At 36.4% G+C, this 27,509-nt stretch overlaps 1 protein-coding gene across 1 annotated transcript in view; it reads left to right on the top strand.

The window, feature by feature from the left end:
• Nucleotides 1–27,509, top strand: part of LOC118833612 (retinal dehydrogenase 1-like) — a 48,562-nt gene that overhangs the window by 4,334 nt on the left and 16,719 nt on the right. Inside the window, exons 2-9 of the mRNA XM_036740989.1 lie at nt 5,045–5,149; nt 8,122–8,262; nt 15,360–15,489; nt 19,513–19,574; nt 20,583–20,711; nt 22,714–22,827; nt 25,902–26,004; nt 26,517–26,701. Coding sequence (XP_036596884.1) covers nt 5,045–5,149; nt 8,122–8,262; nt 15,360–15,489; nt 19,513–19,574; nt 20,583–20,711; nt 22,714–22,827; nt 25,902–26,004; nt 26,517–26,701 — 969 coding nt within the window. The remainder of the gene's footprint in view (nt 1–5,044; nt 5,150–8,121; nt 8,263–15,359; nt 15,490–19,512; nt 19,575–20,582; nt 20,712–22,713; nt 22,828–25,901; nt 26,005–26,516; nt 26,702–27,509) is intronic.

Genomic DNA, 27,509 nt, shown 5'->3' with positions numbered 1-27,509 from the left:
TGACCTTTAATGGGGTTTGGAAACTATGGCTTAAAGGCCAAATCTGCCCCATAGCCTGCTGTTCTATGGTCTGTGAGCTAAGGATGGTTTTTACATTTTTAAGTAAAGTTTCATTATATCTTAAAATGTAAAATCCACTTTTTATCTCATTGGCTGTACAAAGACAGATGAAAGGGCTAGATTCAATCTATGGCCACAATTTCCCCTGTTTTTAATGTGCAGGTGGCTTATTCACTATGAATTTGTCATGGAATATAGTTTAAGATGTTTGTCTAACCTAATTTTTGTTAGAATGCTTTCCAGTTTTCCCAGAAGGTCTTAATAAATAGGTTGTTCTTTCCCAAGTTATTTATGTTAAAAAAAACACATAAATGAACAAAATACAAAATGTGGACTAATGAACTGAATATGGATTTAAAAAATTGAAACCAGAAAAAAGTGAAACTTTAATAAACACAAAAGATGAAATCTTGAATGTTAAAGGAGAATTATATTTAATCAAAACTGGAAAAAAGTCTAAAAAACTGATAAATAAAATTAATTACTGAAGGAGGAGGGGCAGAATAGAAAGGCTTGTTGCTGAGTGGTGCTGTTTTTCAGTCTTTCTTTAATAGAAAGGTGCAGTTCGGACTGGGAAGGGAGCTGATGAGGAAAGAAAAGCTTTGGGAATTCTCATGTTCTTAACTCCTGGGCCACTGACATCTTACCTTCCAATAAAGAATAATTTGTGGCACCTTTCACAAGTTTCAGGTTCTGTTTTAACCCTGTAAAAGAGGAAGAAGATTCCATTCTAACCTCTTGAACATAGCTCGCTCCTAGGCATGCATCTAACTTGTGATAAAAATTGATTTTACTGTCTCTGTCTCTATGAGAAATTTTTATCCAAAAGCAGAATAAAGAGGGCCCTATGTGATTATATTGGAAATGAGCCAGAACCCTTGAAATATCTACCCACTATGCTACCTAAAATGGTAAAATCACAGTCACTCCATTGACTGAGAACCCCAAAAGCCAGGGCATTAGGCCACCACTATGACTGCATAAGGAACAGAAGGACTAGACTAGACTAAGCTAGACTTGAAGAGATATGTGAGGCAGTCTTGACTGTGTAAGTTGCAAAATTGGTTTAGTCATTGTGCATTGTAATTAAAACATGCCTTAAAAAACAAACAAATGAAGTTCAAATATTTGCCCAAACTTGAAGTCCAGCTGCTTTGACTTGCTTCTCTGAGTCATGAGATCTCAAGACTTCATGTAAGTGTTCTTTGTAGATTGGAGGTATAGAAAATTCTTTATACTTATTTTGGTGCTATTGTGATGACTTTACTTATATTTTGATGGTGAGCTCTTAGTGGAAACATGCTAAATGCTTCATAAACTCCTTATAATAAAACTTAGAAGGAAGGCTTTAAAGCATTTGGATATAGGTATCAAGTTTTTAGTAGTTTTTTTGGTTAATTTTATTTCTGGTAAGATATAGGATGAATTCATGTGGCCACCCTCTCATTTTCCCTGACCTGTTTTGAAAAAGCCTAAGTGATTGTCAATACTAATATTTAGTTTTTCAAAAACTCATTCTTGAAAGCAGTTCCTCAGATTTGACTATCATACCAAATTGAAATTAAAGTGCAGTTTTCCATTTCCTTAATTTGTGCTTTGCCACTTATTTTCCTGTTTTGTTTTCATTTTTCTTTATTTTCTGTGTTTTTTCTTTATTCATTCCTTGTTATTTCATCCTTTGTTTCATATAATTTTTTTCTGAGTCTCTGGATTTTTTTTGTCGACTTTCCCTGCATGAGAAGTAATGAATTATATTGGCAAAAAACAATGGCCATAGCATCACATGTCATATGAATATAGGGCCTTTAGAAGTGACTGGATCCAATTCCTTCATTTTACAGATGAAGAAATGGAATCCTAGAGCTGGCTAAGGAATTTAACCAGGGTTGTACAAGCAAAAAAAAATATCAGAAGCAAGATTTGAACATAAGCCCTTTGATACTTTCTAAAGTGAGAATGATCACAATGAACCCTACTTACAACAGTAACACTCTAAATATAGTGCTTACTAATTTACAAAGTGTTTTCTTCACTATAGTCCTCATGGGGGCATTGGACATGATGGCCCCTCAGGGTGTCTTCCAGCCCTCTCTATAATACTATGATATAGACATTAAGCTGAATTTAAAACTTCTATACATGCCTGCTGATATGTTGAGAGGCAAGCATCAGATGTGGAACAAGGTAACTGTGCTCCCTTTGCAAAGTCTGAAAAATTTACCTTCCCTTATCTAAAATTATATCTCCAGGAGACTTCTCCATAGCAAATACAACCAAACCAAAGACAAAATAAGTAGCCCTGTCTGATGGAAGGTGAGATTTGCTGGAAAAAAATGGTTACATTTTAAAAGTCTACTAAAAGTTTTTCTTCTCCTCCATGGTGTGTTTAACTCTTAATCATAGCTGGTATTTAGAGAGCCTTCTCAGCTATGCAAACCATGTTACCTGCATTGTCTCTTTCAATCCCTACAACAACCTTTCGTGACAGATACTTATGTGATAGACACTACAGGTATCATAACAGACTATTTTACAAATAGGGAAACAGAGGCTTGAAGAGGGTAACAGACTTGCCTCTGTTTCATGGCTAAAAATGAAAGTCATCAGATTCCAAGTTGGCCCTTCCTGACTCTGGGTCTAAATTGTTTTCCACTTGTCTGAGGGATTGCCTTGCCAGCCTATACCTGGAGAAGGAGAAAGAGCATCGCTCTTGCAATCAACCACCCTGAGTTTAAGTCCCAGAAGCAGGACCACTTACACACATATATGTATGTATGCATGCATGTATATGTGTGTCTTATTTTGTGTGTATCTACATATGCATATATGTAATATATACATATATGGTATATACATACATATATGTGTGTATATGTGTGTGTATATATTATATATATATATGTGTGTGTGTGTGTGTGTGTGTGTGTGTGTGTGTGTGTGTGTGTGTGTGTATGAAATTTCTGCCACCAATAGAACATAAGAACAGACTAATTAAAATTTTGGATCAGCTGGCGATGTCAATAGATAAATGCCAGCTTTTTAGCTCTTCTCTCAAGCGCATGCTTCATATAGCACTCCAATCAGGTGTAAGCACTGATACAGGGAAGATAGAAATGCTTTCAGCCACATCCACAGAATCTCTGAGGTTAAAAGACAATTTTTAAAGGATTTGGCACTTAACAATATAAATATCTTAAGAACTATACTGCTATCACCAACCTCCTTTGTACATATATTGAAAATTAATGGATAGACAAATGTAGAAAAAACCAAATCCCTTGTGTTATACATGCACCAGGGCAGCCCTATCTAGAGCAAAGCAAGCCTTTTGTTCTCCATACATATTCCAGCCTGGAAGATGTCAGAGTTATCCTAAAATGAGAGAGTGATGTTCAAAAGACCAATTGCATTTGAAAGCAGCAGTTTCATAGAAAATGAGACTCAGAAGCCCACCCAAAATTAGGAGTTCTTTGCTTTGAAGTGGACTGTCACTGACAAGTTCAAAGACTGTATCAATGGAGCAAAATTCCAAGTGTTGCCTACTCATAATCAACTGATTTAAATTTTGATGAGTGCCAAGTTGTATGCTGCAGTGGAGAGATGGGAATCTGTATTAGACAATAGTGACTTCAACATACATTGCAAAACAGAAAAGACTAGTGTTTGTGCATATGCACTATCCTAAATGCCACATAAAAAAGAAATTTTTCTGATTCTTAAAGAAGTTCTGAAGGCTACGGTGCCCAGGGCTATATACTATGAGTAAATAAGAATACATTGAAACCAGAGGGTATATGAGACATATATATGAATGTTGTTACATTGAACCAACCTTCCTGGCCTCAGTTGCAAGTGGATTACTGGAAGCGACATCAGATGCTGATGAAGGATTGAGGGAATGATATAGCCTAAAAAGCAATGAGACCAAAGGTCTCAAAATACAGTCACTTAAAAGTACCATTCCATTCAAACGATGGCAGATATTGGAGCTGCACAATGGAATATTGGACTGGACTATGACTTATTCGCTCACTGGTACCAGGAAACAGTGGATTCTACCTAGAGCATATCACTCTATATCCATGAAAGCTTTATATGATGACTTTGAATACATGGGTCAAGAAAGGACGTGGAATCTAGTATGAAACCAATTTTACTGGTGAGACCTCTCCCTTACTATCTTGCTTGAAGAGTAGAGATGAAATTTATAGCATCAGCATGAGGCCCAGAGAATCAGTAGAAGGACTGTCAGTGGAGACCAAAAACATTTTGGAGGCACTTCGAGGTAGGATGTCTCTGGCAGCATAAATTAATAAGCAGGAAAGACCATACACATAGTAGAACAAATTTGAAAGCCAAGAACCCAGGAACAGAGGGATATATTATCATATTACTACTTAGATCTTCGTTTTGGTTATCTGACAGAGTACACATGGTTCTCCCTTGTCTAAAATATCCTTCAACTTATTTTTGAGTGAGCAGCTCCCCTACCCACCACCACTAACTGCTCACATATGTTTGTGTATATGTTTACATGATGATATCTATCTTGTGTTTCTCTTCCCAGTATTCTAACATTAAATCACTCATCCCATGATTATTAAGAACATGAAATAAAGTAAAATAATATTCAATTATCCATGTGACTTGAACACTACACAACCTAATCTTACCAAAACATATGAGAACCGAGTAAAGTCATTATTTTTGGGAACTTCAACTCACCATTAAAAATCTGCCTACATTTCAATGACATTTACAAAGATTATGCCATGGTTTACATTTTTATTGTTCAAAACAAACTAAAGGGGGAAGTGAGAATTGCAGAATTATGGCATCTTTGACTTAAAAGGGTAGAAAAGTGGTACCACTGACACATGTGAATAAGATGTTTTGAGTGTTTCAGGCTTAATCACTATACAAAACTTTCCAAGGCTAATTCACTATACATGTAACCTTGATTTCCTTATGTATTTCCCAATAGATATTTATAAACAATGAATGGCATAATTCAGTGAGTGGCAAGAAATTCCCAGTCATTAACCCTGCTACTGAAGAAAAAATTTGTGATGTGGAAGAAGGAGATAAGGTAAGTTTTCTCATGTGAGAGTTATTGGGAAACCTTACTTTCTCTCATTATCTTGTTTTAAAAAATGTTATTTATTTACTTTTAACATTTTAAAAATTTATTTCTCTCCCCCTCTCCAGCCCCACACCCATCAACTGAGAAGGCAAACAATATGATATCATTTATACATGCGAAATCATGCAAAACACATTTCCATATTAGACATGCCACAAAAAAATAACGTGAGAAAATAATACTTCAGTTTGTATTCAGAGTTCATCAGTTCTCTGAAGGTGGAATAACCTACTTAGCAAAACTGAATAGCATCCTTCAGGGAAAAAATAATGGACATATAATGAAATAGAGGACTTTCAAACATGTCTGGTATAAAAAACCAGAGATGAATAGAAAATCTGACATTCAAAGACAAAAATCAAAAGGAGCCTTAAAAAAGGAAGACAACAGAAAAATCATAAAAAGACTCAATAAGATTAAGGTGTTTACATTGCAATATGTGAAGGTGATTCATGTAAGTCCTAAGAACTTTGTCATTATCAGGGGAATTAGAAGGAGTCAACATAGATGGAAGGCACAGGTGTAAGTTGATTCTGTTGGGAGGCTTCTCAAAAATAAATGAAAGAGTGAGAAAGAGGGTTTCCCTGGGAGGAGGGGGAAGGGAGAAGAAGAATGAGAAAAATTATCTCAGATAAAAGAGCTATGCAAAGAAGTGCTTCTACAGTGGAGACAAAATGGATGTGCAACACTCGAACCTCACTCTCAAAAGAACCAATTTAAAGAGGGAAGAATACACACACACACACACACACACACACACACACACACAAACCATATACTAGTATATATGTATTTATAGCACATATAAATATAGTATATAGTAGCATAAGATACAGTATTTAGTAGTTCTATATATACGTATGTATATATACACACCCCATATATTTAGCTCACCACACATAATATATATATCATATGTATAATATGTACTATAGTATGTATATAGGATATCATACTATATTGCTGTAGTATATGATATAGACTATATACTGCTACATATGGTACCAAATATAGCATATACATACCATATATGGTATATACATATACATGGCATATAGATATATAGACATATATTTGTATAAACACCCAAACTTAGTTGGTATTGAAATCTATCTAGGTAAATGGGAGGGAATAGGGAAAAAACAAAGAGGGAAAGTAGACTAAAGGAAGCAGTGGTCAGAAGCAAAACAGATATTTGAGATGGAACAGGGTTAAAAAAAGAGAGGGAGGATAAATACAAGAAAAGTAGATGGAGAGAAATAGAAAGTTCATAATTATAATTATGAATGTGAATGGAATGAACTCACCCACATAACTGAAGTGGATAGCAGAATGGATTAGAAACCAGAATCCAACACTATGGTGGTTCTAAGAAACATACTTGAAATGGAAAAATAAACATAATTAAAATAAAGGCTAGAGCAGAATCTATTACACCTCAGCTGAGATTGAAAAAAAGTCAAGGGTAGTAATTTTAATCTCAGGCAATTGAAAAGCAAAAAAAGAAGATAAAATTAAAAGAGATAATTGGGGAAACTACATTTTGTTAAAAAAAAAAGATGCCATAAATAGTGAAGTAATAACACTACTAAATATGTATGCACCAAATGGCATGGCATCAAGATTCTTTACAGAAAAGGTGAATGAGTTATGGAAGGAAATAGCAAAATTGTGCTAGTGGAAGCCCTCAAATTTCCCCTCTCAGAGGTATATAAGTAAATTTGACAATGAAGTAAATAAGAAGTTAAGCAGATGAATAGAATTTTTTAAAAAGTTAGATATGAAAGACATCTAGAAAAATTGAATGGCAATAGAAAGGAATATACCTTTTTCTCAGATGTACATGTACAGCTACGTGTACTTTCACAAAAACTGATCATGTATTAGGGCGTAAAAACCTCACAAACAAATGAAGAAAAACAAATATTAAATACATTCTTTTCAGACCATAATACATTAAAATTATATTTAATAAATGACATTAGAATCATAGATCAATTGAGAACTAAATAATCTATTCCTAAAGAAACAGTGGATCAAAGAATACATCACAGAAACCATCGATAATTTCATTAAAGATGATGACAGCAATGAGATCACATAGCAAAATTCGTAGAATGCAGCCATGGTGAGCCATGCTTCAGTGTTTTAGGGAATCCTGGTGATCCGTTCTATGTAAATAGTAGTTCTGAAGGGGAAAAAATGTCAATGCTAAAAACACTTTCCCCAAAAATATTTTTTTTTAAAATCATGTATTTATCAAAAAAGCAAAAGTTATGAGTCATGGATAAACACAGCATATGTCAGCTGCATTTGAAATCAGAAGACTTGAATTGAAACCCCAGCTGTCCCATTGTATGATATTGGCAAGTCCCTTCAATTCTCTGGGCTTCCATATTCCCTTGTAAAATAAGGCAATTGCACTAGATGCATGTTAAGTTCTATTCCAGATTTGCAACAAATTAACCCTAGAACAGTAGTCAATTTTTCATATATATATATATATATATATGTGTGTGTGTGTGTGTGTGTGTGTGTGTGTGTGTGTGTGTATATATGTATATGTATATGTATATGTATATGTATATATGTATATATAGGATTGGGGTGTTAAAAGTTCCCTCCCAGATCAAATTCTGAGATCCTATGATTTGAAATTATATAAATCAACATCTAGAAAATATGAAAATCAGTGAAAATAGACATAATGTTTGCTCTTTTTCTAAGAAGTTTCCTCTAATGCTCTCTTGTCTGAGTGGTGTTCATACTTCACCATCATATGAATTCTACCACTGTATGTTGTTCCATGGCCAACTTATATTGGGAGATAACTCAACTTATTGATTAGATTAGATTTAGATTTAGATTAGAGTTGGATAACTCAAGTTATCTAATCTTAGCTTCTTTTGACTTTTTAGGAGGATGTGAACAAGGCAGTGAAAGCAGCAAGGGAAGCTTTTCAGCTCGGTTCCCCATGGCGGACAATGGATGCTTCACAGAGAGGACGGCTCCTGAACAAACTGGCTGATTTAATTGAAAGAGATCGTCTACTCTTGGCAGTAAGTACCCACCAGATGAAGCCAGGGATTGGTAGAGGCCTCAATTGTTCTCTTTATTGTGAGCTGGTTTTGTTTGCAATGATGATATCTTGCCTATATAAACATTATGCACACACATGTTTTTGTATGTATGTATGGAAAGAGAGCGACATTATAAGGAATGCCTTTTGAGAATGTATCTCTCCTCTCTGTCTCTGTTCAAAGAAATCTTATTGACAGTTCCTTTCATAGGTAGTAGTAGTAACAGCAATAGTAATAGTAGCGGTTGTGGTGGTGGTGGTAAAAGAAGTAGTAGTAATTAGTAATAACAACTCAATATTTATATGACACCCTCAAAGGATTATAAAGCACTTAATCATAGAAGTGGAATGGATCTGGAGAGCAAATAGTTTAACTCTTCTACAATTTACCAAAAAATGTCATCTAGCCTTTGCTTGAAGACCTCCATTAAGGGGAAACCACTACTCCCAAGGCAGCCCATTCCATGCATGCTTGGTAATCTTTAATCTTCTAAGGAAGATTATGTCTTTATGTGAAGTTTAAAATTGCCTTTTTGAAATTTCTGCTATTTATGCCTAGCTCTGTGATCTATGGCCAAGCAGAAAAACAAGTCAAGTATCTTTTATGTCTTTCCTTCAAATACTTTAAATCTTTTTGGCTGCCATATTAAAGAGCTGGCACATATTGACCTTTCATCCTACTGAAAGGTCACAGATTTCATTCAGAAGAACCAAAATCTAGCTCTTCAATACGCTTCATACCTTTTTTCTGTGAAGCTGATTCTTTGAGCTCTTGTCTGTAACAGTACTGTTGCTGTTTCTGCCTCCACTGTTCATCATCAAAATGTCCTCCATATACTCTCCTCTTCTCATTCAAGAGTTTGCTCACATAGGCATTTCTGCTTAAACTAATACACTCCTTTATCCCTCTTTTGCCTCTCCTCTTTCTTTGGAAAAATTTTCCATTCTACAACCATATTTTAGCTATGTACCTGTATTAGTAAGGCAAGTGTCACAATATCAATGGTGACCATGAATATGCTTGTATAGTGCTGTGTCACAGAATATAAGAGACTCTCCATATAGAAGACAGAAGTAAAATATTTATTCAGACACCAGAGGCTCAAATCCCCAAACCAGTAACTCCAATTCAACATAGTAGCAACTATATCCCAAAACCAGCAAGTCCACTTCATTATAACAGCAAAGAATTTAAAGCACAATACTACAGCAGGGAGCCAAGCCATCCCATAACCAATCCATCTGCTGGAGCCTTCCCATAAGCACTCAAATCCTAGCTGTCTGCTTGCCTTCATTCTCTCCACCTGAAGTTCTGAGAAAGAGATTAACAGGTTATACATACCTTTTTTAGAGCCCTAGGGCTTCATAACCTTGTGACCTAATTAGCAAAAGGGTGTAGGCCTTTCTACAAACAAGCCTCCAGTAAGCAAGATTCCCTTAATTAGCCCCACCTGAGACCTATTAATGGGATTAATGGTAAGGGAAGACCTTTAATCACATTAATACCACATTACTCATTTTGAGCCAAGGCTCATTGATATGTATCAAGTCAAATTTGCCTCCCTATGTTAAACTCTCCTCTTCAACTTCATCCTTTCCCATTCATTGCACAATAATGTATAGATGCTTGAGGCTATGGGTTCTACTTTTTGCTGTTTTCTTAGGTTTTAAATTTGGGGGTAAGCACTACCACTCTCCTTAGCTACAGTGTAGCTACACAGCATGGTAGAATTTGCTTGGTAAGCAGTTTTGTCTCTCCTTTCTTTTCAGTCATAAACCACTTGATTAAATTTGCAAAATACAAGGAAAACTCATTCTTACTAACCCTTTTTTGTGTGTATTCCATCTTTAGCCAAGAGCCCATCACTTCTATATTTTAAGTCACAGTATATATGTGTGTGTCTGTGTGTGCGTGTGTGTGCATGTATGTATATACACACGTATATACATATGTATATATATGTATGTGTGTCTGTATATATGTACACATACACACACATAGGCACAGATATTGATCTATATATAGATCTATATATCCATTTAATCCAATTTTCAGAAAAAATCTTAAAAATTGTTTACTTTCCTTCCAATAAATTTGTAAGGTTAATATTAATTAAAATTATTTACATGTTGTGGATAAAGATACTCAATGAGATTGTTACCTATCTGAAGTTTTTAGCATAATCAGATTTTAACACTGAGAAGAATGTTGGCAATTGTCTAGCTTCCTTACCTTATAGACAAGATGACTGAAAAATGATTTGTCTAAATCCACCTAGGTAGAAATTATTAGAGGCAGCATTCATTGCTGGTGTCCTAACTAAATCCAGGATTCTTTCTACACAGAGTTAATAAAAGCTGTATGTTATCATACTTATCTGACCAGGGCATCAGGTAATTATCAAGTCTCTGGCAAACTCTTCTGTCCCTAGAGGTGGTCAGGAAAAACAGTAAGTGAAAATATATATGTTTTGGAATTCACAATGTGAGTATCTGTTTTGACACTCATATCATTCAGATGCACATTGCATCTCTTGGGATACACTTAATATTTTAGTGATTTATAGGTAGGCAGTTAGTCAATTAGGGAATATGACCCTTAAATACCAAATTCAAGGAAGTCCTTGAAATTTGGAACAGAGAATTATCTTTGAAGACATGTAGTTTGATATTCATTTAAGTATGGAGAAAACTTTGTTATGCATAACGTTTGCTTGGAGAGAATTCTCATTGAACCTTCCCTCTTCCCCTCAGGACAAAATGAGACTTGAATTTATTCAATCCAACAATAACGTATTTAACCTTTACTGTGTATGTTGCTGTGCAAGGTGTTGACGTTACAAATATAAAGTAAGACTTACTGCACCGAAACAATAAGTATCAGAAACTCTAACTCCCTGGTCTACCAAACAGTGTTGTGAGGATCAAATGATGTTAAATCAAAGGGAAAGGAAAGAATGTTCATTTATGAAGTACCTGCTATATACCAGGTATCATGCTAAGTGATTTGTTACAAATATTGTCTCATTTGACTTTCATGACAACCCTGTAAGGCAGGTGTTATTATTATCTATTTTACAGATGAGGAAACCAAGGCACACAGAAGGTTGTAGGACTTGCCCAAGGTCACATAGTTAGTAATTGTAGGAAGCTAGGTTGGAACTCAGGGTTGCCTAATTCCAGGCCCAGCAATCAACGCACTATACCACCAGTTGACTCACAATTGTCCAATTAAAATAATTCATGTGAAAAAAGCTAATATACTAATAAGTGTTCTATAAATATTGTCAGTATTCCAGAATAGAGTTGCCACAAACTGAGCACAACATTTTATATAAAATAGCAAGCCTGGCTAGGATTCAAGACACCTTCATTTTGGAAATTATGAGCCTTCAGAATATTAAGTATTCATTCTATCAAGTAATGTCTTGTGAGTGTATCACTGACTATCAAGTGTCTGTTATGTTCAAAGCACTATACTTAATAGGGGAAAAGAGGCAATAATATGATAATTAAGACATGGTCCCTTAATATATTATAATTTTATATATTTATTTTATTTATTATTGATTATATTTATTACTATACTTATAATCTTCTGCGAATTGGGTGGGAAGGGGAGAGAATATGCCATATATATTAATCTTCCTTTGTGATAGATCTATTTGTGCCATTCTTCTGTTTAAATTCCTTAACGATTCCTATTGTTAACCAATTGCCTTTCATGGATCCCACAATGTGGCTCCAGCCCAACCCCCAACACTGCCTTGCATAATATTGCTCCATTCTATGTATTCTCCTTTTAATCTGCAAAGGGTAAAATATTGTCTGATGACTACTTTAGCAATGGCGTATCTCTCAGAACATGAGGTAAGCCCCTAAAGATATATTTTCAGGAATAATCACAACAAAGATACGTGATTTCTTCAGTGGGAGGAGCTCCTGGTCTGCCAACTCCTAATAGCCTATATAGGGCAACTTATTTTGGAGATAGGTCTTGGGGGTGCTGCCATAAGCACATAGAGCTTAAGAGGCATTCCCAGGGTCACTCTACTAGTAGGAATTAGAAGAAACAGTGACGCTCAGGTCTTCCTGATTCCAAACCTATCTACTATTCTTCCCTCCTTCATTATACCAGATTGTTGCCTGAAATAGATTTAATGGGGGCAGGGGGTGCAGAGCCAAGATGGTGGCATAAAAGCAGGGACTTGCTTCAGCTCTCCCCCAAATCCATCCAAATACCTGTTAAAAATGACTCTAAAAAATTCTGGAGTTACAGAACTCACAATGACAGAGTGAGACAAGTTTCCAGCCCAAGGCAGCCTGGAGGGTCCATAGAAAGGGTCTGTCACATCATACAAGCAGCAGGGCACAGATCTGGCTAGAGCAGACCAAGCAGAGCAGGCCTCAGGGCACTGAATCACTGGCAGCTGTGTTGGTTTCCAGACTTCTAAACCAACAAAGCCAATGATATCATAAAAGGTCACTGGGAAAAGTCTATCAGACTTGGGTGAGAGAAAAGCATGGTCCAGCCCCAGCCCCAAGGTGGCAGAGGTGGCAGCAGCAGCAGTGGCTGCTTCCAGAGTTGCAAGCCCACAAACAGTGGTGGGGATCAAGCATCTGATCAGAGCAGGAGTGCAGTGATCTCTTTGCTGGCACTGAGGCAAGATTCTCTTGTTTTCGTCTGCTTGGATCTGGTTCACAGTCCTGGATGGCAGTTCCAGGGTGAGGAAGAACACTGCTGTGGCAGAGCTTGTGGTGGCTGTGGGGAGGGAATCCTCCTTGCAGTTATGGGGCAGAGAAGAGTGCTTGAGGTCATTCACAGATGAGAGCATAGGCCAGTAGAAGAGTAAACACCTCTCCTTGGATCTTATCACCTCAGAAGAACTGAAAATTTACAGGAGTCTAGAAGTAGCTTTGAAAACAGCTGCACAAAACCCCTGAAGCTTGGGACAAAGCACTCTCCATTCTGGAAGCAGAGTCATACCTTGACAAAGAGCTCAAAAGTCAAGTAATTCGCTGGGGAAATGAGCAGACAGTGTAAAAAGTACAATAGAATCTTACTGTGGTAACAAAGAAGATCAGAACATACGAACAGAAGAAGACAACAAAGTCAAACACCCAAAGCCTCTAAGGAAGATATGAATTGGTCTCGGGCCATGGAAGAGCTCAAAAAGGATCTTGAAAATCAAGTAAGAAAAGTAGAGGAAAAATTGGGAAAATAAAAGTGATGTAAGAAAATAACGAAAAATGAGTCAACAGCTTGCTAAAGGAGACCCAAAAAATACTGAAGAAAATGACACTTTAAAAAATAGACCAACCCAAATGGCAAAAGAGCTCCAAAAAGCCAATGAGGAGAAGAATGCCGTAAAGAGCAGGATTGGCCAAATGGAAAGGGAGCCCAAAAGCTCACTGAAGAAAGCAACTCTTTAAAAATTAGAATAGAGTAAATGGAAGCTAATGACTTTGTGAGAAATCAAGAAATCATAAAACAGAACCAAAAAAATGAAAAAAAATAAGACAATATGAAATATCTCAATTGAAAAACCCACTGAGCTGGGAAATAGATCCAGGAGAGATAATTTAAAATTATTCAACTACCTGAAAACCATGATCAAACCATCATCTTTCAAAAAATTATCCAGGATAATTGCCTTGATATTCTAGAACCAGAGGGTAAAACAGAAATTGAAAAAATTCACTGACTGCCTCTTGAAGAAGATCCCAAAAGGAAAACTCCTAGGAATATTGTAGCCAAATTCCAGATTTGGCAGGTCAAGGAAAAAATATTGCAAGCATCCCAAAAGGAACAATTCAAGTATTGTGGAAACATAATCAGGATAATACAAGATCTAGCAGTTTCTACATTAAGGAATCAAAGGGTTGGAATATTATATTTGAGAGGTCAAAGGAGCTAGGATTAAAACCAAGGATCACCTACCCAGCAAAACTGAGTATAATACTTCAGGGGGAAAATAGACATTCAATGAAATAGAGGACTTTCAAGCATTCTTGATGAAAAGACCTGAGCTGAACAGAAAATTTGACTTTCAAATACAATAATCAAAAGAAGCATGAAAAGGCAAACAGGAAAGAGAAATTATAAGGGACCTATTAAAGTTGAACTGTTTACATTCCTACATGGAAAGATGATATTTGTAACTCATGAGACCTTTCTCAGTATTAGGGAAGTTAAAGTATATAGATAGAGGGCACAGGGTGACTTGAATATGAAGGGATGATATCTAAAAAAAAATTAAGGGGTGAGAGAGGAATATATTGGGAGAAGGAGAAAGGGAGAGATAGAATGGGGTAAATTATCTCAAATAAAAGAGGCAAGAAAAAAACTGTTACAATGGAAAGGAAGAGGGGGGAGGTAAAAGGAGGGAGTGAACCTTACTTGCATCAGATTTGACCTGAGGAGGGAATAACATACATGCTCAGTTGGGTATCTTATCCTACTTGAAAGTAGTGGGGAAAAGAATAAGTGGGGAGATGATAGAACGGAGGGCAGATTAGGGGAGAGGGTAGTCAGAAGCAAGCACTTTTGTAAAGGGAGAAGGTCAAAGAAGAAAACAGAATAAATAGGGGGCAGGATAGGATGGAGGGAAATATAGTTATTCTTTCACAACATGACTATTATGGAAGCGTTTTTCATAATGACACATATATAACCTATATTGAATTGCTTGCCTTCTCAATGGGTGTAGGTGGGGAGGGAAGAATTGAGAGAATTTGGAACTCAAAGTTTTAAAAACAAATGTTAAAATTGTTTTTACATGCAACTGAGAAATAACATACACAGGCAACAAGAAAGTAAGGGGGAAGGGGACAAGGGGCATGGGGTTGGGGTGATAGAAAGGAGGGCAGACTGGGGAAAGGGGTAATCAGAATGCATGGCATCTTGGGGTGGGGGGAGGGGAGAGATGGAGAGAAAATTTGTAAATCAAAATCTTGTGAAAATGAATGTTGAAAACTAAAAATAAATAAATTAATCTAAAAAAAGAAATAGAATCAATCTAATACTTTCTTTTAATAGTGTATGAAACTCAATTTGGGGTCTGATCTTTTTTTCAGACAATGGAAGCACTGAATGGTGGAAAGGTCTTTCCCAATGCCTATATGCTAGACTTAGGTTTGTCTGTGCAAGCTATACGCTACTATGCAAGCTGGGCTGATAAGATTCAAGGTCGTACAATCCCAATCGGTAAGTAAATTTGAGAAGCACTTTTTTAAAATGCATATTAGCTCTTGGGGCTAGATTTTTAATATTCTGTACCACTCTTTCCTCCTTTCTGCTAGTCTCTTTTCCTTTGCTTTATTCTCAGATAGACTTGGGAGTCTCCTTACCAAGGCCAACCCTTCTACTTGCATATGAGATCCTGTTCCCTCTGCCACCATCTCCAGGACATTGCATTCCACAATCATCTCCCCTCTTTCTTGAATATTGAATCTTTGCCTTTAAACAGGCTCCAGTTTTCCTTGTCCTTAATACTCTTTCACCACACCCTACCATCCCCTCAAGTTATCACCCTTATATCTCTCACCCTTTCTCAGCCAAACTTCTTGAAAACAAAACAAAAAAATCCTTTATATTAGTTTCTTCCACTTCCTCTCCTTTTGCTCCTCAGCTATTTGCAATCTTCTTTCCACTCTTGTCACTCAACTGCTAGTGTTCTTAACTGCCAAATGTGATAGTCTTCTCTCAGCCCTAATCCTTCTCAATGCATTTGCTGAGTTTCACATTGTTAATTATCCTTTCCTCCTGGATACGCTCTGCCCTCTAAGTTTTTCTGACACTACTCTCTCCTGCTTTGACTCCTACCCATCTTCTTTTTTTAGTGTAAATAGAATTTTATTTTTCCAAATACATGTGAAGACAATTTTAAACATTGGAATTTTGATTTCCAAATTTCCCTTCTTCCCTCCCTTCCCTCCCCCGTCCCGAAGATAGCAAGAAATCTGGTATAGTTTATTCATGTGCAATCACATAAGACATTTCCATATTAGTGACTGTTTCCTCTCAGTCTCTGTGCTGACTTATCCATACCCCATCTTCTAACTATGGTTGGTCGTTAAGGGTTTTTTTTCTGATGCTTCTTCTTTTCTCCTTTCATATTCCCTTTTGGTAACTTCTTCATTTTTTATGGGCTAAACCCCAGATAATTCTCCTTTTTACATATCTAGCCATAATCTATCCCCTGAAATTCAGTTTCATATCCTCACTTATCTATTGAACATTTCAAACTGGATATTGTAGAGATATCTTTAGGTCAAAATATCTAAAATTAAACTTAGCATCTTTGCCACTAACCCCTATTCATTTCCAGATTTCAGTGCACATTCCTCCCTCCACTGCATCATATTCATTGTCTTGGACTCCTCACCCCACATACCAAATCTGTGTCCAAATCTTGCCATTTCTATTGTTATGACAACCGTCCTATCCAACATCTTTTCTTCATTCACACAAAAATTGACTTGGTTTAGGCCAGGAGTGGGGAAATTGCAGCCTTGAGCCTACATTGGGCCTTCTAGGTGCTTAAGGTGAGGTCTTTGGATTGAGTCTAAATTTTATCAATCAAATCCTTTTATTAAGGAGATTTGTTTGTATTCAATCAAACGACCAAACTTGAGGACCTAGAGGGCCACATGTGGACTTGAGGTCACAGGTTCCCGACCCCTGACTTCGGCTATAATCTGCTCTTGGCAAGATTACGAAAACAGCCTCCTGATTGGTCTACCTTTCTCAAATATTTTCTCACTCCAGTCCACATTGTCCACTGCTGGCCAAAATGATTTTCTTTCAGTACAAATCTGACTTGTAATTCCTCTAGTCACATCTGATGGTTTCCTAGTTCATTGAGTAGCAATCATCAGCTCATCAATTTAACATTTAAAGTCCCGGGCCCAATCTATCTTTCCAATTACATTGGACATTACTCCCCTTCCTACAATTGGTGTTGAAAATAAACTGCCCTTCTCTATTACTCACACATGACACTCCATACCCCTCTCCACACTTTGGCAAGGCTTTCTTCTATTCCTGTAATGCATTCCCACCTTACCTTTTCCTCATGGAGTGCCTTTCTTCTTTTAAAATGCAATTCAATCTTCTTCAGGAAGTCTTTCCTAGGCTCCCTAATTTTGTGCCCTCTCTTCCAAGTTATCTTGTACTTTAGTACTTTATATACATCTCTATCATTATACATAATATTATAATTCTATATTCCTCTATTTATTAGCTTTACATTTATATCAAATACCTTTTTATATGTACTTGTTGTCTCCCTCATCTGAATGGAAGCTTATCAGAAGTAGAGATTGTTTCCTTCTTTGTATAACGCCTGACATAAAATGATGCTGAACAAGAACCTGTGGTAAAATGGTGATTAATAATGAAGAATTTCTATTGCAGAAGTTTGTTAATATTTATTATATGCCTTTTAAAAACAGCAAAATTATGTTATTAAAAGGTGTAGAACTATTTTTTGAAACTACAATATGAAATACACTAAAGTACAATAATTATTAAAAAGTAAAATTTAATATACATACATACACCTATGCATAGGTCAGACATTCAAAGCTTACTTTTAATGTTATTTCTCATTTGGAGGGTGTGGTTTTGTTTTTAATCTGCAATGAGATGTTACCCTCATGGATCCAGTAGTAGTTAGTTGCTATACTTTCCATATTCCAGGAACAAATAGGTACAACCAGCTGCCTCAGCCTTGCTTTCTGCTATTGATTTAAACTTTTGCTAAAAGTTGTTGACTCAGAAAAAGATAAAAATGAATCTGTACCCTCAAGTCTTAGATTGAAGATGGGAAAGAATGAATTTGGTTTTTTTTAATGGGCAATACAGGTGATGTTATGGAATGATAAATAGTTAGATATCTGGAAAACAAGAATTGTCAGTGTAATTCAGCTTGGCTAGAATTTAGAAAAGAAGAAATTAAAATGACACACTTGCCTAAAATTACTTACTAGGTGAAAGAGGCAGAGTTTGAGCACAAAGATTGGGAGATCAGCTGCGTGTTAGTGTAAAATCTGCTTCTAAAGAGCAAATGAAGGAAACTTGTCCTCAAGACATGCTCTACTTCCAGCATACAGACTGACTTCACTCTCCAGTTTAATGAGCCTGATAGTCGAAGATTTGCTAGAAATTATCTTTAAGTTTCCCCAAGGATTTAAAATAGCCCTAGCAACACTTAAACTACCTAAAAACTAATAAAGAAGCCCAGCCAAGGTGAACCACAGATATGAGATAGGGATTGGGCAGGTCAGCAGCAGTGAAAGATAGACTGGAAATGACAAGAGAGTAAGGAAATAGTGCTATACAGACTTGGGGCTTTGGGGGGAATCTAGCTTCTATTCTGATACAGTGCAAGAAGGAATAAAGTATACAAATGGAATTAAATGAATGAGTATTGAAAAGCAACAAACATTTATTAAGCACCAACTATGTATAAGGTCATGACTTTGCTAGGTTCTTGGGAAATATAATCAGGAAAGTTAAAAAAAATAGCAGAAAAGGCAAAATTGAATAGTAAGTAAGTAAAAAGAAGTCAAATTCAGATTTGAACCAAAAGGCTTTGGGGAGGGAGAAGAGAGAAAAAGAAGATGAGGGAATGTTTGTGGCTTTCTGTTTTTATTATTTAAATCATTTAGGACATGGAGGCTGTACCACAAGCAAAGGAAATAAAGCATGAATATTTTAGGAATCCTGAGTACTTTTTTACTGTTAAATCATCAGTATACTGTAACTCCAGGGTGGCATTTTGCCTTGCTCCCTGCCTACCCACCACCTTCACATACATGCCAGTCTCTGTTATTTTTCCAATGATTTTCTGGAAATCTTTGCAAATATGTTCCAGAATATTTGAGAGGCTGGATTATACCATCTTTTGAGTCCTTTCCAACACCAATCTGTGTAATCATTCTGACATGACTTGAGTGCATGGTTTGAGTCGCATCAAATCTCATACCATATAATAAAAGTCACTGAAATAAAAAAATAAACCCACATTTATAGTAGTAAGATTTCAAATGTCCTATAGATAAAAAGATAATACCATACCCTATTATACCATATGATATTATTTTAGAAAACAACCTTTTTTCTACAACAAAAATATTTGCCTTTGTTTGTTTCTACTGTCTATTTCAGAACAATATTTGTCCATTATACCATGTTTTGGGTTTTTTTTATTTTGATTTATTTCAGATGGAAAGTTTTTCTCATATACAAGACATGAACCTATCGGTGTTTGTGGCCAAATCCTTCCTGTAAGTTGCTTCCACATGTAAGATTTTGAAAACTCTTTTCGAAAATATATATTTTTAGAAATTTCTTTTGGCAAGAGTCCATCCTTACTGAGAGTTCCTTTAAACACAAAGGAACATTATCTGGATATTGAAAAGATTTGCCTTTCCCATTTAGATAGATAGGTAGGTAGATAGAGGTGAATAAAAATAAAAAGATAAATAAATGAATTGATAAATAATTAAATGTATATGAATAAAATATGACATATACTTCACTGAACTCTATACTTCCAACAAACTAATTGGTCTGCTGTGTGGTTTACTATTTAAAACCCAGTATAATAATTTGAAAACAAAAACAAGTGGCCAAGAGAACAAGAAGTATTTCAGTCTTTAATCACTTATTGTCACACTAAGAATGGGGTCCTTACTCCATAAAACATTATTCTTTTGGCAGAATAATCCTTCATAAGGACACAAACTAAAAGACCAAACTTGCCCCTCATTCCCCACCCCACACACGGCAGTTTTTTTTTTACCTAAAACATCTTTTAAAATATACATGAGTTGCCATTGAACTTGTACTCATTTAAAATCTATGAGATCACAAGTTAAATTGGTACTACTATAATTATTAGTACTTAATGTTTGGGAAATGTTGAATTTATGGAAATCACAGTAAGTGAAATTCAGTTCATTATTTTAATACTTCACAAATCCATGATTTTGGCAGTGTGGGTCCTCCTTTCTTTGATTTTAATAATATTCTCTCAATGTAGATATTCTTCCTAAGATGTTTGAGAGCTGGTAGTCACTCCTCTGATTAGCCTCTCCAAACATAATTATGTTGGTCTTTAGATGACATATAACCTATCACCTCCCCTAAAATCAAAAGGCTTTTTAGCTAAATAAAGCCTAGAACTTCCATTCCGCTGCTCACTCACCCCACTCCACCATGAGGGTATGGGTTTAATGGGAAATATGATTCAGTATTAATGAAGAAATCAATGTTCATCTATTGCTTTATAGTGGAATTTCCCTTTGGTTGCGGTCGTTATAAAACTTGCACCTGCCCTTTGCTGTGGAAACACTGTGGTTGTCAAACCAGCAGAACAAACCCCACTCACTACTCTTTATCTAGCATCATTAATTAAAGAGGTAAGTTTCATAAGTCACAATGTGCTCTCTAAGAAGCTATTACATAAAAAACTCAAGTTCTGCTCTCACTAAGAAGCATTCTACTGATCCAAATTCCTTGCTTTCCATTACATGACACCACTACTTCACTTCACCTAACTGCAAATTGGCCAGTGGGCCTTGCCCATTGTGAGGAAGCATTAAAATCCTTGAAAAGGGGCAGCTAGGTGGTGCAGTAAGTAGAGCACTGGCCCTGGAGTCAGGAGGATCTGAGTGCAAATCTGGCCTCAGACACTTGACAGACTTACCAGCTGTGTGACCTTGGGCAAATCACTTAACCCCAATTGCCCAGCCTCCCCCCCCCAAAACAAAATCCTTGACAAATACATCTCAGCATGGAAAGACTTGCATTAAATGATATAACAAGTGAGCAGAATCAAAAGAATATTGTATACAGTAACAACAATATTGTTTTAAGTACAACTTTGAGCGACGAAGCCATGAAAAAAGACACCATTTGTATCCAGAGAAAGAATTGATAAATAGAAGCATGCAGAGAATAATTTTACATATACATACCTATTGTGTCTAATGGTGGCCATCTATAGGGTGGGGGGTAAGAGAAGAAAAAGGAAAAAAAATTACCTGATAATTTTGTTGTATTTCTGGAGGGAATAGCAAGTTGTACATGATAGAATTACATTCATGTGCAATCATTTTTTTTATTGTACTTTGTTATGGAAATGCAGGTTTTGTTCCATGAATTGAAATTTTAAAAAATTTGTTATACAAATATAGACACATACATGTGTGTATATGTATGTGTATATGTGTGTCTGTATCCCAGCATAAAGAGATTCAGAAACAAAGTTCTCTATACCTAAGTGTCTCAGAAATACATCTTAATTTTTATGTTGCTTATTTTTTTGTTTAAAAAATTTAGGTAGCATCATATTTAGGTTACCAATATGCTTTTTTTCCTGTTTGTCTAGATTGTACATGGTTTTGAGTAACCGCTAATGGTTACCATCCTCCACACACACAGTCCTTATCTTATTATTCTGCAGTATTTCAAGAATGTGATTTTCTCAGTGTACCAGCTCTCTCCACTGACACAGATCACGTCCACAACAAATTAGTTGAAAGTCTTGAGAGTTGCTTCAGCTGAAAAACATGATACTCTGCAACCAACAAGGCCCGAACTTAGGCTGATTATTGGACAGTTGGTACAGATTTTATCACTGGTCTGGTTTCAAAGTCTTTCTAGCTTAGCAGGATCTTCTGGAGCTTGTACTTTGAGCCAGATAGCAAAACTCAAGTCTCCTCTAAAGTCTTACTCTAATACATCATCATAGTGTGACATATTTAAGGATGGGAATGTTCTTTTCTCACAACAACTTTAAGAGCTGAATCTGACTCTTCAATAGTCATTCTTAATATTGTAATCTAAAAGGATTATGGGAATTAAATGTCACATCAGGATGAGGTCTTGGAACCAAGGAGAGCAATAGATATATCAATAAACGGAAGAAACTTGTACATACCATTCATGACTCCCTTTTCTTTTAGCATGGTTACTACCATCTCCAATCTATCACTTCCTGAAAAAGGAAAATGAAGAAACACAAAATATTTTATCAGGAATATCTTCAGAACACACCAAAGATTTCTGTCATGATGAATGAATGAATGAATGAGTGAATGAATGAATGAAATAATGCTTGGAGAAAGAATGATTTTTTTTTTCCTTCTCTTCCTCTTCTTTTACCTCATGAAACAAAAATCCCCAGAAACCACTACCATCCCGAGGTCAATGTGAATGTTCTTTTTAAAAGATTTTTCACTCTTCAAGGATAAAACAAATGATGAAAATGAACTAATAGATGAGGATTTCCTATTTGGTATCTTCTATAATTAGATTCTGAACTTCTTGATAATGATGACAATAAGCAAGGTGTTGTTCTATTCAGTGTAGTTTATGTCCTTCTTCACTGGAATTAATTTATGGTTCTCACTCCTTTAGGCAGGATTTCCTCCAGGAGTAGTAAATATTGTGCCTGGTTATGGACCCACAGCAGGAGCAGCCATTTCTTCTCACATGGATGTAGACAAAGTGTCCTTCACAGGGTCCACAGAGGTAAGACAAGTTAGATATAAAGGCATTCCCAATGGGTAGTTTATGTAGCCATTTGAGGGTAGAGTTTCATTTAAATTATATTCTTATCTAATGTCTTCAAACTTGGTTTAGAGGGAAAGAATTTAGAGAGAGAACAGTCTTCAATTTAATTCAATAGGTATTCATTAAGTGCCTTCTATTTGCTGGGCACCGTGCTAGGTGTAAGAGAATGTTCTGTGTTGTGTTTGCCCTTTGTTCCCAAAGACATCAAGGGAATGATGACATGACTTGCAGTTGACTTTGATTTGAGTGAGGGAAGGCTGTGTAAGGTCACCAGCCTCACTTTCTCCTCCAGACCCATCTGGGTCTAGTGGCCTGACATTCACCAGGATGACTGGAGATGGCCCAGGATGTATTGGGAGAACCTGGCCCTTTCAGCCTAAGGTCTTTTCAGGTTCTCACTTTGAGTGAGGTAAAGCCCATTCAGTCAATAGGCCTCTTTAAGAAGTTAATCATGGGATGGCCCCTTTAATCAAAACCAAAAAAAAAATCAAACTGGGAGGGGAAGACCCTCAGGGTTCCTGGCCAAAAGAGAAACAGTTACTATTTAGCATTTAAATTCACTCTGTGGTAGAAGGGTAGGGACCTATTGTCCAATCTATGAACTCCAGTGTGAGTTGGGCTTAAGGCTTGGTTTTTGAGAAAGAACCAAGTAAACCTAAAAGTTAAGGAGGAAGCCTTCAGCCATGGAAATGTACCTTCCTTTGGGCAGAGCACAGAGATGGAGAAGGATGGGGAGAAGGAGAGGGAAAAGAAGAGGGAAAGGGAAAGGATATTCACAGGTTGTGTTGGTCCTTCATTCTCAAAGAGGACCATGACATCAGGGAAATGATGATATGACTTGCAGTTGACTTTGATTGGAGTGAGGGAGAGAATCTAAGCCCCCTTGAAGGCAAGAGCTCTCTCTCCTTTGCTTTTGAATAGTATATAGAAGAAGCATTAGCAGAGAGTAGGCATTTAATAACTGCTGCTTCATTCATTGATGGAGGCACTGTAATTTCCCCCCAACACCTGTCAAATTGTCCTTCCTTATTGTGTTTGTTATAGATAGACAAGCATTAAAATAAGCTTGAATTCTAGGAGCACACATCAACTGACAGGTTGAGGAAAGCCAAGATGGGTCCCCTTGATGAGTCACATGTGACTGTAATTGCAAGCAAGACAAGGTCATGGTCATGAACTAGGTTCATTATAACTAGGGTTATGATGTAATGCTGGATATTGTGATGGAAATGCAAATCAAGCCTTGGCAGTTTTAAATGACCACTATATATTTGGGGCATTATTCCATAGGATCAATGCTAAATCATATGCCACAGTTAATAAGGTCTTACATGCCTGTGGTAATTTAGAGATTACAAAGCACTTTTCTTACAGCAGCCCTGTGAAGAATCACACAGGCCTTGAAGTCAGAAATTTTGGATTCAAGTTCAGGTTTTGTCATTAAGTAATTATACATCTTCAGCAAATCACAATCCTTCTGTGTCTCAGTTTCCTCCTCAATATAATAAAAAGATTGGAATAAATAAACTTTAAAGTGCCTTAAAATTGTAATTGTCTGTGAGTTGGGTAGGAAAGGCTGAGGGAGAGATGAGAGGGAGAGAGAAGAGAGATCCATATGTAAGTACATATGTTAAGAAAAAGAGATTGCAAGCATATGCTTTTCCCATCTGAACCCACTATGATAATGTGTCCATCTTAATAATTTTTAAGTAAAAATAACCATTCAGATGGGTTCCACATCAGGGTAAATATGAACACAGTTGAATTAAAAGAACAAACTAGTTTTGCTGTAACTGAAAAAAAACAGGGAGATTTAAATGCTGTGTTTTAATTTATGGCAGCAGTCAACAAGTTACATGCTTTCATAGACCACTATTCTATTGGTATTGGTAGTTCCTTGATTAGTACACCTTATAACCCCTCTATGCCTTCTCATTCTACACAGTTCTTGTCCATTTGACCCATAGAGGACGTACCAAAGTAACTGGAGGACTTTCCTTTCTAATTTTAGTATCTTCTGGGTAGTCATACACCAAGTGGATATTCCAGCTATCATCTCTTTTTCTTCTTACCTGACCACCTACTTTTCTGATCATACGTGATCTCAGTTTACTCTTTCACACTTCCAAGAGATCCTTATTGATCATGTCCTGCAGCCCACTTAACATATGCCTCATGTCTTTCTACTGCCCTTTTTATTATTTGTAATTACAGTTCTTCTGAGAATATTGGCAATCAACAGATTATTTCAGGAGTATAATATTTGGGATTGCTGAAAGTACTGTGCATTGCTCCAATTGCAATGCAACCTTGTTTTTTCCTACTATTCAATTCTATGTCTAACTCATTGTCCATCTACAGTGATTGCTAAAGTTATACATGTGGTCAGATTTATTTGACAGGCTACTCATCTAAATGTTATATAACCTGGGTAACATACATTTTTCATTCACTTTGGCTTTTCATTATTAGGGATGATAATCATACAAAATAAAAACTAGGACTTCATAAACATTCACTCAACTTTTTTCCAGTTAATTTAATTGAAATGTGCTACTAAAATTATGTATTATATATTATGGCACCAAACGGCATTTTAAGAGATCTCTGTGTTCTTATGCCAAACTTTAGTTTGGAAAACAACTTGCTAAATATTAGTTATTATAATATGAATTCTTTTGGTGAGATTGTTGTACAGCAAGATAAAATACAGAGATGTCTGAATCCAAGCAAAAGGCATCTCCAAATGTTTCCTTCCATTTTTAATTCCTGCTAGTGTGTTAGTGAAAAAGAGATTGAGATAGTGAACTTAAAGGATAAAGGAAATCATAGAATAATACAACTTTCAAATTGGATAGGATACTGGAAATCATTTCATCCAATTTCCCGTCTGAGCAAATACAAAGACAAACAAGCAATATAAATGAGTGAACATCATGAGAAATCCAGAACTTAGAAATCCAAGAGCTATGGATGAGGGCCAATCAACTTTCCCTACTGGGAATCAACTTTGTCTTTGTGTTCTCTTTCAGGTTGGCCTGCTAATCAAACAGGCTGCTGGGAAAAGCAACCTGAAGAGAGTTACACTGGAACTGGGAGGAAAGAGTCCTTGCATTGTATTTGCTGATGCTGACTGTTAGTATAATTAATGCTTTTTTCTCTTACTTTTACCATGTCTCAGAGCAATGTTTGACCATTATTCTGCAATGTGCTCAATTATTTCTAACTAGATTCCTGGGATGAGACTTTTTAAAAGCAAGTTATACTCCTGAGCCCTCTCTGTTTGCAAAGCACTTTGCTAGGTGCTAGAGATAGAAAAGACAAAAACCAAAGCAGTTGATTCCTTCCAGGGGCTGCCATTTTACTTGAGTTTGTATTAGAATAAAAGAAACAAAAGCTCCACTGCCTTTACTTTTGGAAGATCATCAACAAACTAAAAAGCCCTGAATTATAATTGTAGATTACATTAAGTCTTTTAGACCTTATTAAACCAGCAGGAGGGCTAAGCTCAGGTGTAAAGGAAATATGGCCCTCTGACATGGTACTGTACCATCTTCTTCCTGATATACACACATATGAATCACCTTTTGGAAATGTGTTCTTTTTTACTTTGTATAACCCGTGGCTTGGTGATGTTTCCTTTACAGTGGATAATGCTGTGGAAATGGCACACCACGGTCTGTTCTTCCACCAGGGCCAGTGCTGCATTGCCGCATCGAGGCTTTTTGTGGAAGAGTCTATTTACGATGAGTTTGTTCGGAGGAGCATAGAGCGTGCCAAAAAATACACACTGGGGAATCCTCTGAACCCAGGAGTACAGCAAGGCCCTCAGGTTGGTAAAGAAAGGAATGCACACAATAGGAAACAAAGATCAATAGAGAGAAGGGAGCTTGTCTCTATTTCCTTTTTCTGGATCCAGAATGAAATGAGGATGATTGTTTGTTTTCCTGGGCCAGACTGGAACAGATTGAAAAGATGTGCACAGTCAGGATTTCCCAACTTGGGACAGGGAACAGAACTTCCTCAGACTGGAATCAGGAAGACCTGAGTTGAAATCCCCCCTCAGACACTAACTATGTGACCATAGGCAAGGCTCTCAGACTGCCTCTTCATCTGTAAAATGTGAATAATGGTAGCACCTACCTCATAGAGGTTCAAATGAGAAAACATGAATAATATCAGGCAAACCTTAAAGTGCTTATATAAATGCTATTATTATTAGTTATTTATATAAAAATCCATCCCTCAGCCCCATTCTCTTCCTCTGTATTCAGGGAGTAAATTGTTATAAAGGTATTTTCAAATGCTCTCTTGCCTGGTACAAAAAAAGAGGAGTCTTGCTGTGTAGTGTGGAGGTCAGTCTAATTCCTTTAACCAAAATAAGCACTTTTTTATACTTTTCACTAATTCACAGAGTATACAAGACCTAGAAGTGGATGGAATACAGTGAGGGTTTATACCTCAGTATAAAATTCAAACATTCCCTTTACTAAATCGCTTGCCTGAATTCAGACCAAAACCTTTCTCCACCACCTTTTTCTATTTCCTCCTTCCTCATAAACTATTCTTCCCCCTAGTTTCTCTCATTCCACAAACCACCCTACAGCCCATCTTCCCCACTTCCCCCAACTTTTGCCCAT

Source organism: Trichosurus vulpecula, chromosome 1 (genome assembly GCF_011100635.1).
Source record: "Trichosurus vulpecula isolate mTriVul1 chromosome 1, mTriVul1.pri, whole genome shotgun sequence".
In the NCBI taxonomy this organism is placed as follows: Eukaryota; Metazoa; Chordata; class Mammalia; order Diprotodontia; family Phalangeridae; genus Trichosurus; species Trichosurus vulpecula.
This window is presented reverse-complemented; position numbering and strand designations above follow the sequence as displayed.